Source organism: Lampetra fluviatilis, chromosome 52, assembly GCF_964198595.1.
Source record: "Lampetra fluviatilis chromosome 52, kcLamFluv1.1, whole genome shotgun sequence".
NCBI lineage: Eukaryota > Metazoa > Chordata > Hyperoartia > Petromyzontiformes > Petromyzontidae > Lampetra > Lampetra fluviatilis.
In genome coordinates, this window is record NC_136326.1 from 1,375,678 (window position 1) to 1,392,436 (window position 16,759).

Consider the following 16,759-nt stretch of genomic DNA (forward strand, 5'->3'; position numbering starts at 1 on the left):
ACCAATCAGCAGAGGATGTTTTTGTTTGCATGTTCACCACCAGTACAGCTAGTCCCCGACTTACGGTGGTCCGACTTACGATATTTCGATCTTACGACAAAATTGTAAAATATTTTACATTTCGCGCGGCAGGCAAACGCAGCAGCGTACGAGGTACGATGCTGTACGTTGGGACGCTGCCGGGATGTACTGTACGCATATAGTTTATACAGTACGGTACTGTAAATTGCTCTGTTTTGCTAAATTATCACCATTCTTTAAGACTCCTGGGTAGGCTAGGCCATTTTCGACTTACGATATTTTCGACTTACGATGGGGTCGTTGTCACGCATCTCCATCGTAAGTCGGGGACTACCTGTACTGTGTGGTTGATGCAGTCACGTGGTTCTTGCAAAAGGTTTCTGTTTGGTGTTTTAACATCTTGACACCTCCTGTTTTATTGCCAGAAAGGGTAACCCCCCCCCCCCCCATGTTGTTGTCCTCATCACGATACAATACACTGGTCAACACACCTTTTCTGGCATAAGGTATTCCAAGGGTTTTAAGGTAATTTTGGGGTGCCGATTCCAAATTTGGCATCAGTTTTTGTCTATCACGTCAAGTTTTTGAGATATCAAATATTGCATTTTCAATAAAAACTGCGGAAGAAAAATATTAAATAAATGTAGATATCTACATACAATTATATTATAAACACACTACCCTAAAAATACAGCACCATATTTTAACACTAAAGCAGTCACTGACTCGCAACAACTTGCAATCATAAGTGACAGAGTTAATTTCGGGTAAAATCAATGAAAATAGGATATGCCGATAGCATAAAAATGAGATGTGATGGAGCAAATCTGAGATCAGATTTGGAATCAGCACCCTGAAATTAGTCTAAAACAGCTGCAAAAGTCCAGGCCAAAAAAACATGTTTTTTTTGTTGACCAGTGATATTGGAGCGTCACATTTCAATGTTGGTGCGTGGTGGCGCCTCTTGTGGATGTTGGGGTCACGTGTAAATGTTGTCGTGGGCTCACTCTCTCCGACGCACCACCGGTGTGTGTGCTCAACTCGTGACGAGTCGGCCACGTTTCGTTTCTCGCGCGATTCGACGTGATGAATCGATGCATCGTTACACCCCCCCCCCAACCTCCGAGTGAATGTTACAAACAAAAACATTATTTCCCAGCCTTCTATAAATGTATAAACTGCTGTATGAAGGTCTCCTCCACCTTGTGACGATGCTGAGTGAATCTGGAGTTGGCCCCCCAAACTCCAATCCTCGCTGCCCACCACGGTGGTCGTGCCCTGCCTGTTTTCCAGTGTACCCCTCCCCGCCACACACGCCTGATGATTGGTAAACAAGATAACGCGCGCACCGGAGTCGCGTGTGGAATGTGGAGTCTGGGGGAGCGCTGGATCTTGCTTGGCTCTCGCTGTTGGTGGAGCTGAGACTGCGGTGGTAATTCCACATTCCCATGCCAGTGCCCAGTGCGTCCTTAGCAAGCAGAGGATTGTTGAGTCCTAAAGAACAATACCGGACAGTGTTTGGCAGTGTACTTCTCTGAAAACTCGGTAAATGTACTAAACCTTATCTTTTGGAATGTATACAAATCGATATCTATTTAGCGAAATGCATTTTTTTTATATCCATTGCGATATTTTATTTACGGTAAAAAGAAAAACTAACAAATTGCATTTTCGGATTCTAAATCGTTCAAGACGCAGAAACTCACGTGGCTTTTTCCGCTCAGAAGCACTCCGAGTAAAGTTTATCACGCGGCCAATATCATCCATAAGAGGGTGTTGTTTGTTTGTTAGATCGCGTAAATATAAGTACAAATCTGGCTGCTGTCCGCCTGATGAAGCTGGTTGTAATTACTGGCGAAACGTCGTGCTCAGATTGTAAATGTTTTGGCTTGGCTCTCCAACACAACCGGTTAGTGCTGTACTAGTATACTACACTATACACTACACTAGTGGTGTACTAGTATACTACACGATACACTACACTATACACTACACTATACACTACACTATACACTACACACTAGTGCTGTACTAGTGACGAATTGGCCACGTTCTGTTTACGTGACAAACCTCACTAATTGGCTGTGTCGGGTGGTGGCGGGTTTAACGACACATTCATATATTTACGCGATCGAACCCAACAGCAAAACAACCTCGTGGACGTCAACTAACGCCGAGCACACGGCCAGGGAACGCCGCTACCAGCGGCGTGTTGAACAGCGTGGGAGGGGGGGCCTTGCCCCCCAAAGCTACGAGTTGGGGGGCGGGGGGAGGAGCCTTGACAACCGCCGTGATGAGATGTGTTTTCAACAGCAGCGTGTAAACAAACGCACAACACGATGCGTGATTTAGGCAAGGGGATCCACGGATATATCGGGGTGGTTGCCCCGGGCCCCGCACTTTGCGGGGGGGGGGGGCGCTTCAACGTCACGGTGGCGTCAGATGTAATAACTTCCGCTTTAGTTGGAAGGCTTTGGTGGGGCAGGGGGTAAGGTGGGGGGGGGGGGGGCACACGTGGTGTGATTTGACCTGGGCCCCCCCCCCCTCCACGAACCGGCCGCTTCACACACAAACATCCCCCACGGCTCCTCTCGCCGTGCTTGACTCTCGGCAAGTGTGGCACGAATTCGGTGTTTTGTTATTTTGTTCTGACCGGGTGGTGGACTCTAACTCGCCCGACGCATCCATCCGCACGGCCGCTCACCGCCACCAATCCGCCAAAATGTACCCCGCGTCGCTGTGGACAGTTTTTAACTTTTATCTTTTTTAAAGCGCAGTTAAGCAAAAAAATATATAATCAGGAGATGGGAAAATCAATATTTTTCGACCGCTGTGAATGGCTTATTACATGTTGTAAAGTGTCACTTGATAAAACTGTAATCGTCCCACGTTCCTTACCGTGTCATTATGATGTCATTTCACAGCCCAGCTGATACACTCAACCCCCCAGGGCTTGACTTCTCTTAGAACATTTTCTGTTAACCGCCTCCAACAACCACCGCAACCTGCCCCCGGCACGGCCACACTTTCCCGCGGGAAATATTTTCAGTCGCTCACAGCCTCCGGACCGCCGTGAAATCAAGCCCTGCTTTTTATGTCCCCGAAGTGACAGCGAAGGTCACCTGATGCGTCGCCGTGCCGGTCTCTCTCCACCCTCCTGTCCGGGTGCGTCGTGCTGTAACCGTGCTTACTCCGCTATCGCCGCGAATAAAACATCGCGCTCGTGGTGGCAACTTCCCCGTGTCCGTCACTTTTATCCGCGACCTCTCGACCCCCCCCGTCCGTCCGTCCGTCGTTTACATTCCCCCGTGGGCCGTAGTAGTTTGTGGGGTAGCGGGGTGGGGATGCCTTCCCCCGATGTTTGTTCGCTGTCTGAAAATCGAGCCGAAGCATGCACGTGGATATTACATGACCCGACATTGCGGCCTGGTCCGATGATTTTAGGCGTTCCGATTGGTCCGAAAGTGTTTCGCGTCACAGGCGGGCGATGTGTTACGTCACTTCCGTGCTCTTGCTGCCACGTGGTGTCGGGTGACTTTCGTTCGCAGGAAGTTGTGAATTTTGCGATATTGATTATTTTTATTTTACCAGGTAATGGCCCCATACTCAGCTGTGTAGCTCTTTTTCATGAAGCGACCTGGCTACAAATGATAGCTCAACGAAGTGGCTTATCATCATCATCATCACGTATAAATGTATAAGCAGCCAAATTACTCCAAACTAACGTCAATTCTATATGTGGAGGAAAGAAACCGGAGGACCCGGAGAAAAATCCACGCAACCACAGGGAGAGACACGCAAACTCAAAATATGCAGCAGCAGGCGTCAGGGTCGGGATCCAACCCACGACCTCCTGTACACCAGGCGCCGCCCTAGACGACGTCACGATGTAATCGATGTTTTGTTGTGAACTAAATATTCATAAATTTCGATTTAAAGCTTTCGTGACTGCAGGTATTAATATTCTTGGTTCTTTCGGTAAAGTCACGTTTAATTTATTATCATTTTATTATTTCCCTTCTCCGTGACTTTACCGAAAGAACCAAGAATATAAATATTCATGCCTTATATATTTATTTATTATTTACTTACCTTGAACCCCGGATGCCAGCGTCACTGAGTCACGGTGCTGAGACGAGCGCGACTGTTCAACGGGCCAAAACCTGGACCGGTTCTCGACTCCAAGAGACGAGACGGGGGAACTCGCGAGAGAGAGGGGGGGGGGGGTCTTTGTGAACAAGTCGTGGTGGGGTTACACTTTGATTTAAAGCTTTCGTGACTGCAGGGATTCATATTCTTGGTTCTTTCGGTAAAGTCACATAAATATAAAACAATAAAAATTCTCACGACGTTTCGACTGCAACACAAGCAATCGTCATCAGGCGTGAAATCCACAGCAAGAAAATTAGAACATTTTTGAAACAAATTTGAAGCATTTTCTTGCTGTGGATTTCACACCTGATGACGATTGCTTGTGTTGCAGTCGAAACGTCGTGAGAATTTTAATTGTTTTATATTTTTATTATTTTATTATTTCCCTTCTACGTGACTTTACCGAAAGAACCAAGAATACGTGGTGGGGGTTGTTCGGGTTGGGAGTTGAGTCTCCGTCCACTGCGAGGGAGGTGGGGGGGGGCAGGGGAATTCTAGAGCCCCCTGGTCCGACGGCCCGGGGCGCAAAGGCCGGCGGTCATCCCAGGGTCAGAGCGTGGCGAGCGAGGTCACCGCTGAGTCGGGGGGGGGGGGGCACGATCAGTGGATCTCTGATGACGCCTGGCCATGCCACGGTGTATGGCGATGTCAAGCCAGTCGACCCGCGGCACACGGCTGGGTCTGGCCCATGACCTCCTGCCAGCAGCGAGCCTATGACACTTCACGTTACGGCCACAAAGTGCACCTAGCCTGGCACACAGGCGTCGTGGCCACTTAGAGACCCCGAGGCCGTGAACTATCGTGGGCCGTGCGATGTTGGAGCCCAGTGAGCGCGGCTTCTCTCGTTTTTCTTTGTTGCTTCAAGAAATGAGTGTAGCGATTTGTGTTTTTTGGTGAATTCACCCTGCGTTGAAATACACCCGTCAATGTCACGCAAATGCACGTCTCGGACGACTTCAATGTTTGGTCGTTGTTTTGCGACGTGCGATGTGCACACTCCAACCTCCTCTTGTTGTCACCCTGAGGCCCCCCCATCAGGCCCTCGATCCGGGCCGTGTCCGCGGGGCGTTCGCGACGGGACCCGGCGCCACGCCACGGAACCTCCGCCCCCTGTTTGTCCCTCCAACGTCGCCTCCCTTCTTACCACGATGAAGAATCAAGTGGAAAATTGTCGCAATTTTACTCGACAATTTCAGCGCTTCTCCTCGCACCCCCCCCTCCACCTGCCCCCCCCCCCCGGTCTGCCAGCCCCCCCCCGACTCTTTGCACTGATCCACAGGTGCGGTTCGTCCTCCACCAAGCAGCTGGTGATGAGAAATTATTTTTCTAATAAAAAAATTTTTTTTACAAATTGTTTGTTACGTTTAAAAATTTTCCAAAAAGGTCTCGGCACTGCTAAGGCGTCCGAGTGAGAGATTCCCCTTCCTTCATTGCGATTAGCTTCGAGCATTTCAGCCACGCCGTTTGAGACGCATTCAGGGCGGTGAAAATGGCGCCCATGGCTGTAATGACGACGTCACAAGGCGAAGTTGCGCTGCGCAAATACAGCAGCAGGCCACGGCTTCCGGCAGTGTCGAAGGTGTGGTGTCGTGTGGATTTGAGGGTTGAGGGTCATGGGGACAGCATTTGAGAGCTTTGTTTTCTTTCGTATTCATAATCTTGATTATTTCGGCAATGTCACGTAGAAGGGAAATAATAAAATACATATTTTTAAACAATAGAATTCTCACGACGTTTCGGCCACAACACAAGCAGCCGTCCTCAGGTGAAGAAACAGGTCTGTCGGAAAGACAGCGCTCCAATGACAGCTCTGTTCTTCACCTGAGGACGGCTGCTTGTGTTGTGGCCAAAACGTCGCGAGAATGTTATTTTATTATGTTTTATTATTTTATTATTTCCCTTCTACGTTACTTTACCGAAAGAACCAAGAATATAAATCCCTGCAGTCACGAAAGCTTTAAATCGAAATTGTTTCGTATTGTTTATAAAAGTCTACCGTTGATAGATAACACAGTTGTATCACTTTCACGGGGTGTCAATAACACGGCGAGGTTTTTCTTAATTAGGACACCGTCTCTTCAGAGGTCACTCAGCCCCACCTAGTGGAGATGTCACGAGGTACAGGGGGCTGTGTCAGATAAGTTCTCTGGCACGGCCCTCTCTCCCTCTCGATCCCGATCTGTTTCGCTCTCACACACGCCATGAGCGTGCTGAGACTCCTCTACTTACGAACATTCGACTTACGAACTTTCAGAGATACGAACAAACCCCGTCCGTACGTCCAGTTGACTGTTTGGACCGAGAGTCGTAAGTTCAACCGCCACGCAATAGCTGGCGGTGGTGGCGTCTACATCTGCAGAACGTGAAAAACCAGTGGCATCTACATCTGCAGAACGTGAAGAACCAGTGGCATCTACATCTGCAGAACGTGAAGAACCAGTGGCATCTACATCTGCACAACGTGAAGAACCAGTGGCATCTACATCTGCAGAACGTGAAGAACCAGTGGCATCTACATCTGCAGAACGTGAAGAACCAGTGGCATCTGCAGAACGTGAAGAACCGGTGGCATCTACATCTCCAGAACGTGAAGAACCAGTGGCATCTACATCTGCAGAACGTGAAGAACCAGTGGCATCTGCAGAACGTGAAGAACCGGTGGCATCTACATCTACAAAACGTGAAGAACCAGTGGCATCTACATATGCAGAACGTGACGACCAGTGGTATCTGCGTCTGCAGAACGTGAAGAACCAGTGGCATCTACATCTACAAAACATGAAGAACCAGTGGCATCTACATCTGCAGAACGTGAAGAAGCAGTGGAATCTACATCTGCAGAACGTGAAGAACCAGTGGCATCTACATCTGCAGTACGTGAAGAACCAGTGGCATCTACATCTGCGGAACGTGAAGAACCAGTGGCATCTACATTTACAGGAGATTATACAACTTGTAAAGCCGTTCCCCGTGTTTACTGTACATGCCGTACAACACGTTTGGAATTGACAGGAGTAAAGTTGGACTTACGAACAAATCGACTTACGAACACACCTCCGGAACCTAACTCGTTCGTAAGTCGAGGAGTCCCTGTTACCGACTTGCATAAATATCTCAACAAGACAAAGCACGGTGGCTCTGTCCGCTAGCACGACGCGCCACGCCGCTCCCCGTGAGCCTTGAAGTGGGGACACCCCCCCCCCAACCCCTCCCCCCACCCCCCGGGTCGTCGTGGACAAATCGACGCGGCATCCCATGCATAACTATTTTATTGTACAGCGGGTATCGCGCAAGCGGCTGCATGCATCGCAGAAGGGGACCGTCGGGATCGTGTTTGCGGGGCTTGGCACTGCGTTTGGTTCCATACTCACCCCCCGCCCCCCTTCCCCCCCCCCTCCCGCCACAAGTCCACACATTTGAAAGTAACAACTCCTAGCTGTCCGCCTGATGATGCTGCTTTTTGTAATTACTGACGAAACGTCACGGCTACTCGAACTGTAAACGTTGTAGTGGGTTCACTCTCCAACACACTGGTTAGTGCTCTACTAGCAACGAATTGGAACGTTTCATTTACGTGACAAACCTTACGAATTGGCCGCGTCGGGCGGTGGCGGGTTTAACGACACATTTATACTTACGCGATCTGACCCCAAAAACAACCTCTGTTATGAACGGCCGATCGATTTGACTCGAGCACACGAAACGGGATGTCGTGTACCGTGTACGGTGGTTCAGTAGTCCCGGTGAAGGCGCCCAACGTCGAGGCAACGTTGAGATGCGGTGGGAAAAACGTTGGGCCAATGTTGACATGTCGTTGTAATCATCGGACTAAGGTTGGCCCAACATTCTGCGTTTATTGGAAATCTAGTAAACATGCCATCCTTGGTCCAATTTTGCCATGTGGTTGTTTGTAGCCAATGTTGGCTTCCCCAATAAGCATTGAATCTTGGCCCAACGTTGGCGCATCGTTGGCTTCCCAGTAAGCATTGAACGTTGGCCCAATGTTGGCATGCGATTTGACCCGTTGGCCAAACATTGGCCCAACGTTTGTGCACAGTTATCTGTGGTGTGACCCGCAGCGCGCTCGGTAATTCAATCCGTCCATAGATTACCGGTAATTTCTTCAAACGTGGCCCATCGCGGGCTGTGACCGCCAAGCGACGACGCCCTATAGAAGTAAAATCGTTGCATCACTCGCGAAAGTGGCTGGGGCAGGGGGGGATGTCGCCAACTAAAACAGCATGATGAAAAAGATGAAGAAGAGGAGGAAGGGACATTTTTTGCTCGAATTCGGTAAAAAAAACTGGACTCAATATTTCAAGAGCCACAATGCACTGCGGGTGAATAGGAGCCTGGCAGCGGTGGTGCTGAATAAATAAATGAAGTCCCGGAGCCGCCGGTTGCCGAGCTGCCCGCTGTGGCTAGGGGATGAGGCCACTCGTTAATGTGGAGCGGCCACTCGTTAATTTGGCAATCTGTGGCGTTTCGTTCGTTGAGTTGGCACAAAGATCCCCTCCCCCCACCCCCCGTGTAGCCTGTAACAGACTGTTGGGGCAAGTGCTGTTAGCGAGCACCTATGAAGGCCGGCACGTTACGCGAGGGGTGGTGGGTGGCCAGTAACCACGCCTGGCCGCCTTTGTCTCCCCAGTGGTGATGCTTACTACACACCGCACCAGGCCCAGGACCGGTTCAGAGATAATCGTCACCGGTGTTGGCCGTGAGCGGGAATCGAACTCGGTTTCGCTGAGTTCGTAGCGCTAACCGCAGAGCCACCGCTCCCCATGAGTTGCCACACACAAACGCACCCACCCACACGCACGCACGGGCAGCGCAGTAACAGACCGGCGAATTCATTTGTCTCAAAACTCACGCAATGGAAGGTGACAGCAGTGTATATACAAATAACGTCACGGAGAGCGGTCCTTAAATAGCAAACAGTGCCCTACTATACACACAGTACGGCACTGTATACTCGCGCGCGACGTTTCGCCACGACGTCCGACGTTTCGCGACCCCCCCCCCCCCCCCGCGTGTGTCCCAGGAGCTCTGAAGCCCCAAGAGGTGGTCGGTCAACCCACACGTCCTTGTGGGTGAAGCAATGCTCCCAGAATGCATTTCGCGGGCACAGGTCAGAGGGTGCCGAGGCCAATTAAGCGTCGGGCACGAATTGGGGCAGTCGGTCGCGTGCGAGACGGTGAGCCTGACGAACCCAGTAGACATTCCAACGTCGGCTCAACGTTGGAATGCTTTCAGTTGCTTACTGGGTTTCCAGTAAGCGTACAACGTTGGCCCAACGTTTGCCCAACGTTCCAAAGTTTCCCCGTGAACGTCGGCGCTAGCGTTCGATCGCGCGGTTGGAACCGTTCACCGGGAAGCTCCCAGCACGTGGTTGGAACGTCGCGACGTCAACGCCGAACGACGCGCGGTGGGGAAACCACCAGAAAAATGCGCTGGGGGGTGCCGGGGGTGGGGGGCAGGGGGGTGGGGGCAGAGGGACATGGGGCGGGGGGGGCAGGGGGTGGACCGCCACCATCTCCACACACAGGGCCCCCCATCGCAGCGCGAGTCAAAACGGCCCCGGACGCAGCGACGGAATGCGCCGAGTGGGGGGTCGCGAGCGCGCTCTGCAGTGCAAGCCGACACGACACATCCACCGTCACCGTCACCACCACGACCACGAGAGAGAACCTCTCACGGCACATCAACCGGGAGGAGGGTTGACCCCTGGGACCGACGTGAGACTGTCCACGGATGGGCCGGTTGGCCGGCTGGCCGGCGTGGGCGGGCGGGCGGGCGTGCGCCGCTCTCAAGCCTTGCCTGGGTATGCCGAGGCTTTCTCCTTCAGTTGCTCTACGCACATGTGGCAGCTCCAACTCCCTGCAAAGAATCAGCGGGAATGTGTATTTACGCTGCGGGAGGAAACCGATGAGCTATAAAGTGTGTTTGTCCCCCCCCCCACAGATGTCCAGTAAGGGGCACGGGGTGAGAAGGTTACACCGACAATCAATATATAAAAAAACACGGCAGTGGTGAAAAGTACAAGAAAGGAAACAAATCACCCAAACACCAACACAGACAACACTGAACCATCCCCATGCGACCTGGCCACCACAAATGATAGCCCAACAAAGTGGACAAAATGCATCCCCACTCTCACACACTCCCTCTCACACACACTCACTCTCACACTCACTCTCAGACACACTCACTAACTCTTACTCTCACACACACTCCCTCTCACACACACTCACACACACTCATTCTCACACTCACTAACTCTCACTCACACACACTCCCTCTCACAACAAAGATCATTTGAGGCTGAGTCGACCTTGGGGAGGCCCAGGACCGGTTCAGATAATCGTCACCGGAGTTGGCTGTGAGCGAGAATCGAACCCGGGTCGCCAGGTTCGTAGCGCTAACCGCTGCACTTCCACTCCCCCACACACACAGACACACACAGTCACACACACAGACACACACACACGCAGACACACACACACAGACACACACACACAGACACACACACACAGACACACACACAGACACACACACAGACACACACACACAGACACACAGACACACACACAGACACACACACACACAGACACACACACACGCAGACACACACACACACAGACACACACAGACACACGCAGACACACAAAGTCACACACACACACAGACACATACACAGTCACACACACACACAAACACACACACACACAGACACACACACACACACACTGACACACACACACAGACACACACACACAGACACACAGACACACACACACACACACTGACACACACACACACGTCCATCTCATCTTGCACCAAGAGCCGCTGACGCAAGGCAGTTCTCGCCATGCGGGCGGCGTAAAAATAGCGGCTTCGTTACCCGCCTCCCCCCCCATCACATCTCCTCCTCCTCCTCCTCCACGCTTCGGCATTATTCATTTGCACCAATTAACGGGGTGTCTGCTGTAAAGCGGCACTTGCAAGCGAGGTGGCAATGATTTTGCCAATTAAACCTCGGTGACATTTGGCGTGAAATGAGCCCCCGGCTCCTCGCCCGCTTGGGTGGTGGCAGCGGTGGCGGCGGTGGTGGTGGTGGTGGCGGTGGTGGCGGTGGTGGCGGTTAATGAATGCCGACACCAAGTTGGGCTGCCTCCCTGCTGCTCACAAATTAAATGAGCGTCGGGTGGATTGTGGGTGTTTTTTTAGTATGAGAGAGAGTGAGTGTGAGAGTGAGCGGTGGTGTAGCGGTTAGCGCTACGCTGCGCTACGAACCCGGCGACCCGGGTTCGATTGCCGCTCACGGCCAACACCGGTGACGATTATCTGAACCGGTACCTGGGCCTCCCCTAGGTCGACTCAGCCTCGAATGAGTACCTGTTGCGGTGCGTAAACATCGCCACTGGGGAGACAAAGGCGGCCGGGCGTGGTGCTGGCCACCCACCCCCTCGTGTGCCGTGCTGGCATTTATAGGTGCTCGCTAACAGCACTTGCCCCTACAGTCTGTTAAGGCTATAGGGGGATCTTTGTAATTTATTGTGTGTGTGAGTTAGGGGATAAGATGTGTCTGTGTGTGGTGTGTGTGTGAGTTAGGGGATGACACGTGTGTGTGGTGTGTGTGTGTGAGTTAGGGGGTGAGACGTGTGTGTGGTGTGTGTGCTGTGTGTGTGTGTGAGTTAGGGGATGACACGTATGTGTGTGTGTGGTGTGTGTGAGTTAAGGGATGATACGTGTGTGTGTGTGTGCGTGTGACTCAAGGAGCATAAACCATCATCGCGTGAACTCCGGTCATCCGCACAGCGGCGGCTTTACGCTCGGCCTAAAGACGGTGGTCACCGCGACATCGCGCGGCGCCTTCGGATGCCGTCTGGAACGCTCCTCCTTCCAACATTAGCAAGCCGCTGGGAGCTACGGCACTTGCAACTCCTCTCGATTGACGAACCCCTTTCTTTAGAACTGCTTATCGCGTTCAGTTTGCTGTTCCTCCGATCGGCGCGACCGGCTGCGTGCGTCGCGAAGGGAGTTGAACGTACGTGCGTGCCTAGGCAGCGCCGCGGATGATCTGTGGCAAGACGCTGGCAGAATTTCCCTGCCGGCGCCAACCGAGTCCGTGCCGCCTATGCCACGAGATCCACGCCACGGCTGGAGCCGGAGATGTAATCCACAGCCATTGCGACAGCAATGGGGAGGGCAGCTGTTCGAGCTATTATTATTATGACTATGCTTTTTAGTTTACCAGGTAAAGCCCACTGAGCTATTTAATAGCTCTTTTTCAAGAGGCGACCTGGCGATCGCAAATGATAGCTCAACAGAGTGGCCAAATACTCTGTGAACGCGTGGTGATGTTATACTAAATGTGGAGGGGAAAAACTGGAGGACCCCGAGAAAAATTAACGCGACCACGGGGAGAGAGAGAGACGCGCAAACTGCAAATATACAGCAACAGGCGTCAGGGTCGGGATCGAACCCACGACCTCCTGCGTACCAGGCGAGGTAGTTAACATCTCCTAGCCACCGTAATGATGATGAGAGAGAGACACGCAAACTCCAAATATACAGCAGCAGGCGTTAGGGTCGGGATCGAACCCACGACCTCCTGCGTACCAGGCGAGGTAGTTAACATCTCCTGCCCTGGACGTCGCCGCAATTCCCCGAGGCCGTATTTTATTTTTGATCTTGTCGTGTGTAAGCCGCGATCGGGACCGGGTGGGTGTTTGTGGTTATTCATTGAAGCCAGACAGGGGTCCCAAGAAGCACGTCGATGGGCCGAGTTTCATCGCCACGCACGCGTGAACAGGTCGCCGCCTGAAAAATGAAAAAATATCCGACAGCCCTGCGGGCTTGACCTGCTAAAACAAAACAGCTGCGCGTCGTTGTGCGAAGCGAAAAGCCCCACGCCTGACACGAGAGAGTGGACCGGGGGGGCGGAGGGGAGGGCGGGGGTGGCATTGGCGTGGCGGCGAGAGCCGGCGGCGGTGCGGGATGGGTGTTCGCGACGGTGAGCGGTGGCGGTGGCGCGTACCCTCAGGAGGCTCGTCCATGGGCGGGGAGAGGCAGTACATGTGGTAGCCCCGGTCACAGTCGTCGCAGAACAGCAACTGCTCCTGCCAAAGGGGTCGGCAGGTCACCGGGGGTCAAACGGCAAAGAGCGACCGGCGTCTGCGCCACGCGCGGACACGCACACCGATACCGAGAGCAACGGCCACACAGAGATACACACACAAATACATACATACACACACAGATACACATACACACACAGATACACACACAGAGATACACACACACAAATACATACATACACACACAGATACGCACACAGAGATACACACACAGATACACACACAGAGATACACACACAGATACACACACAGAGATACACACACACAGATACACACACAGAGATACACACACACACACAGATACACACACAGAGATACACACACACAAATACATACATACACACACAGATACACATACACAGAGATACACACACAGAGATACACACACACAGATACACACAGATACACACACAGAGATACACACACGCAGATACACAGAGATATACATAATAACCGCCATTCGCCACTAAGTGACGGTGACGTCACTACGGCGCTTGTGCCAGGCTATGTGCGCGTTAAGGCCACGCCAAGTGTCGAACGCCCGCTGGCAGGTCACGGGACAGACCCAGGTGCCTTGGGTCGACCGACTGAGATGAGTGGACGATGCACCACCTGTGCCCCCTACTGTGCCAACTTGCTGTGCTTTAGCCACCCGGCGCTCCGCTCGTTGTTGTGAGCGTCGCTCCTCCGCCCTCTGTTGTTGTTGGAGGGCGACTGCCTCCAACTGCCCAGTAGCGTCCTTCACGAGCCTCCTCCACAGAGGCCGATCTTGACACCGCAGGTACCAGTCATCGGCAAGTCCACTCACTCCATATCTTCTCTAGCCCGTGCCGTGCCCGTTTAGCCTCCTCTATCTGGCCGAACAAAAGCGGTGGGGGGGGGAGGAGCGGTGGGGGGGGGGGGAGCGGTGGGGGGGGGGAGCGGTGGGGGGAGAGAGCAGTGGGGACGAGGAGCGGTGGGGGGGGAGGAGCGGTGGGGGGGGGGTTCTCACGTCGTTCTCGGATGTCCCGCAGAGGCTGCAGCTCTTGCACTCGATGCACTGCCAGCGATAGACACGCACCGCCGCACGCATGTTCTCCGTGAACTGCAGGCACGTGGGGTGGCCTGCGTGGTGGGGACACGCGCACACACACGCGCGCACGCACGCACACGCGCGCACGAGCAGGCAGCGCACACACGCACACACACACGCGCAGCCAAGACTCACGCACCCACACGCACACCCAGCACGGCACGCAGCACCCACCGCGGCACCCCGCGCGGCACGCGGCACGCGGCACGCGGCACGCGGCACGCGGCACGCGCGCGCGGGGCCAAGCCACGCGCTTCTCCACCGCGCCCCGCTCCTCCGACTCCGGTTTCATCCTCCTCCTGCTCGCTCCCAAGATGCACCACCACCACCACTCCACCACCACCGCTCCACCACCATCACCACCACCACCGCTCCCACCACCACCACCGCTCCACCACCACCACCGCCGTCGGTGGGACGCCTTTTTAATGTTTACAACGATCGCCGGCGGCGTCGTTCGGCATGAGGTCCGACGTTTCGCTCCCGCGTTCACCGGGAGAAATCCTTCGCCAACTGGGAATTCTGAGCGGCTCACTTGGGTGACGCGCCGGGTTTTTTGCCGGTCGGTTGCTGCTGCCGCCACCGCCGCCGCCGCCACCGCCGCCGGTTCTTGATGGACGATGGATCGGCTCGGATCTCTCCGGGCGCCGGCCGTCATGCCGAACAGCGCAAAGTACGCGAACGGCACCGGCCCCTTGACACCTCGGGGCCCCCGGCTGGAAGAGGCTTCTCGTCCGTCGTGCGCAGTCCGATTTGCGGCCTCCAAACGCCGCGTTTTAGTCACTGGCGGAGCCAGTAGGGGAGGGGGGGTGGCACGTGCCCCCCCCCCCCCAATGATCCGATCGAAATCCCTAATTTCGATCGGATCATTGGGGTTTATTAGTAATAAATCGGTATTTTGCGACCCCTACTGCCACTGTGTAGCATATTATTACGTGCCAGGGACTCTATGAGATGATAGGACAATAGTCTGAGTTCACAATTGGCAATAAGTAACGGCAAAGCAGTTTTAAGTGACTCAGAATTGTGCGCAGTTGCGTAAACAGAGTCCACGACTTCCCTGAAGGCATTCACCTTCAGCAAGCGCGATGCCGATCACGTGGATTTATCTCTGGGGCCCTCCGGTTTTTCCCCCCTCATTTAGAATCGGCGTCACTCGCTTAGAGTGTTTGGCTGGGGTGAATCAGAGGTCGCAAACGGGTTTTGATTCCTTACCCGTACCCGTACCCGGCCGCACCAGGGTCGCAAACGGGTATGGGTACCCGCTTGCGACCTCTGGGATGAAGCCCTGTTGCAGGCGCGGGTGGGTTGATTCTAGGAACTTGAATTGTGAGAAGAGACAAGACGTTGGGAAATGAGTGACAACCGGTTACTCACCAGTGACTCACGGCCTACCCGTACCCGGCCGCACCAGGGTCGCAAACGGGTACCCGTACCCGGCTGGGTACGGGTAGCCGGGTATCGGGTAGGGTACGGGTATCGGGTACCCGGTTGCGACCTCTGGGGTGAATATCCACGTGACGATAAGCCACTTCTGCCATCAGCGGCGAGTGCCCTCCGAATGAGTCTCTGGGCTCGTGAATTGCTGACGTGGACATCTGACTTGGTGAAACCAGAGCTTCGCAGCTCATCGGATTCGTCCCGGATGAAGAAAAATCAAGATTCTGAAAAAAACGTTCCAACTTCACCAACACGCGAGAGTGGATACGTCCGGTCAACGACACTTCCCAGTGGATAAAACTATCATCGATTCTTATTTTATTTCGCCAGGAAAGGCCCCGCTGAGCTACGTAGCTATTTGTCAGAAGTTGAGCCTGGCCGTCACAAACGATGGCTCGACGAAGCGGTGGCTTGTCACGTGGACATTTATAGTAGTAGCCAAATGCTCTCTAAACGCACGTTCATATCATCATCATCATCACGTGGACATTTATAGCAGCAGCGATGTCGATTCTAAATGAGGTACAAAACCCGGAGACGAATCCATGGGTTGGGATCGAACTCACCTGCCTCCTGTACACCAGGCGAGGTAGTTAACATCTCCTAGCCACCGTGATGATGATGAGATAGAGACACGCAAACTCCAAATATACAGCAGCAGGCATCGTCAGGGTCGGGATCGAACCCACGGCTTCCTGTGTACCCGGCGAGGTAGTTAACATCTCCCAGCCACCGCGGCACCCCGTGTGAATCACTGTATGGCAGTGGGGGAGGGAGGGAAGGGGGTGGAAGGGAGGGGGGTGGGAGGGAGGTGGGAGGGAGGGGGTGGGAGGGAGGGAGGGAGGGGGGTGGGAGGGTGATTGTCCATCGGCCGTGATTGGAGTGGAGTGGGGGTTGCGAATGGGGCCGAGCGGTTGGGGGAGACGCTGCAGGA

General features: G+C 53.5%; 1 protein-coding gene across 3 annotated transcripts in view; it reads right to left on the minus strand.

Annotated features, from left to right (window-relative positions):
- The window catches only part of LOC144949065 (zinc finger protein DPF3-like), a 324,698-nt gene that overhangs the window by 216,898 nt on the left and 91,041 nt on the right, over positions 1-16,759 (minus strand). Inside the window, exons 9-11 of one of the 3 annotated variants that reach the window (XR_013640239.1) lie at positions 14,305-14,417; positions 13,214-13,295; positions 8,748-10,050 (exon numbers count right to left, since the gene is read on the minus strand). Coding sequence is in view for 2 of the 3 variants with exons in the window: in XM_078878877.1 (XP_078735003.1) it covers positions 9,980-10,050; positions 13,214-13,295; positions 14,305-14,417 (266 nt within the window). In the remaining variant the exon portion in view is untranslated. Of the gene's footprint in view, positions 1-7,581; positions 10,051-13,213; positions 13,296-14,304; positions 14,418-16,759 lie in introns of those variants that run through there. The other 2 variants (XM_078878878.1, XM_078878877.1) reach the window with 2 other exon arrangements.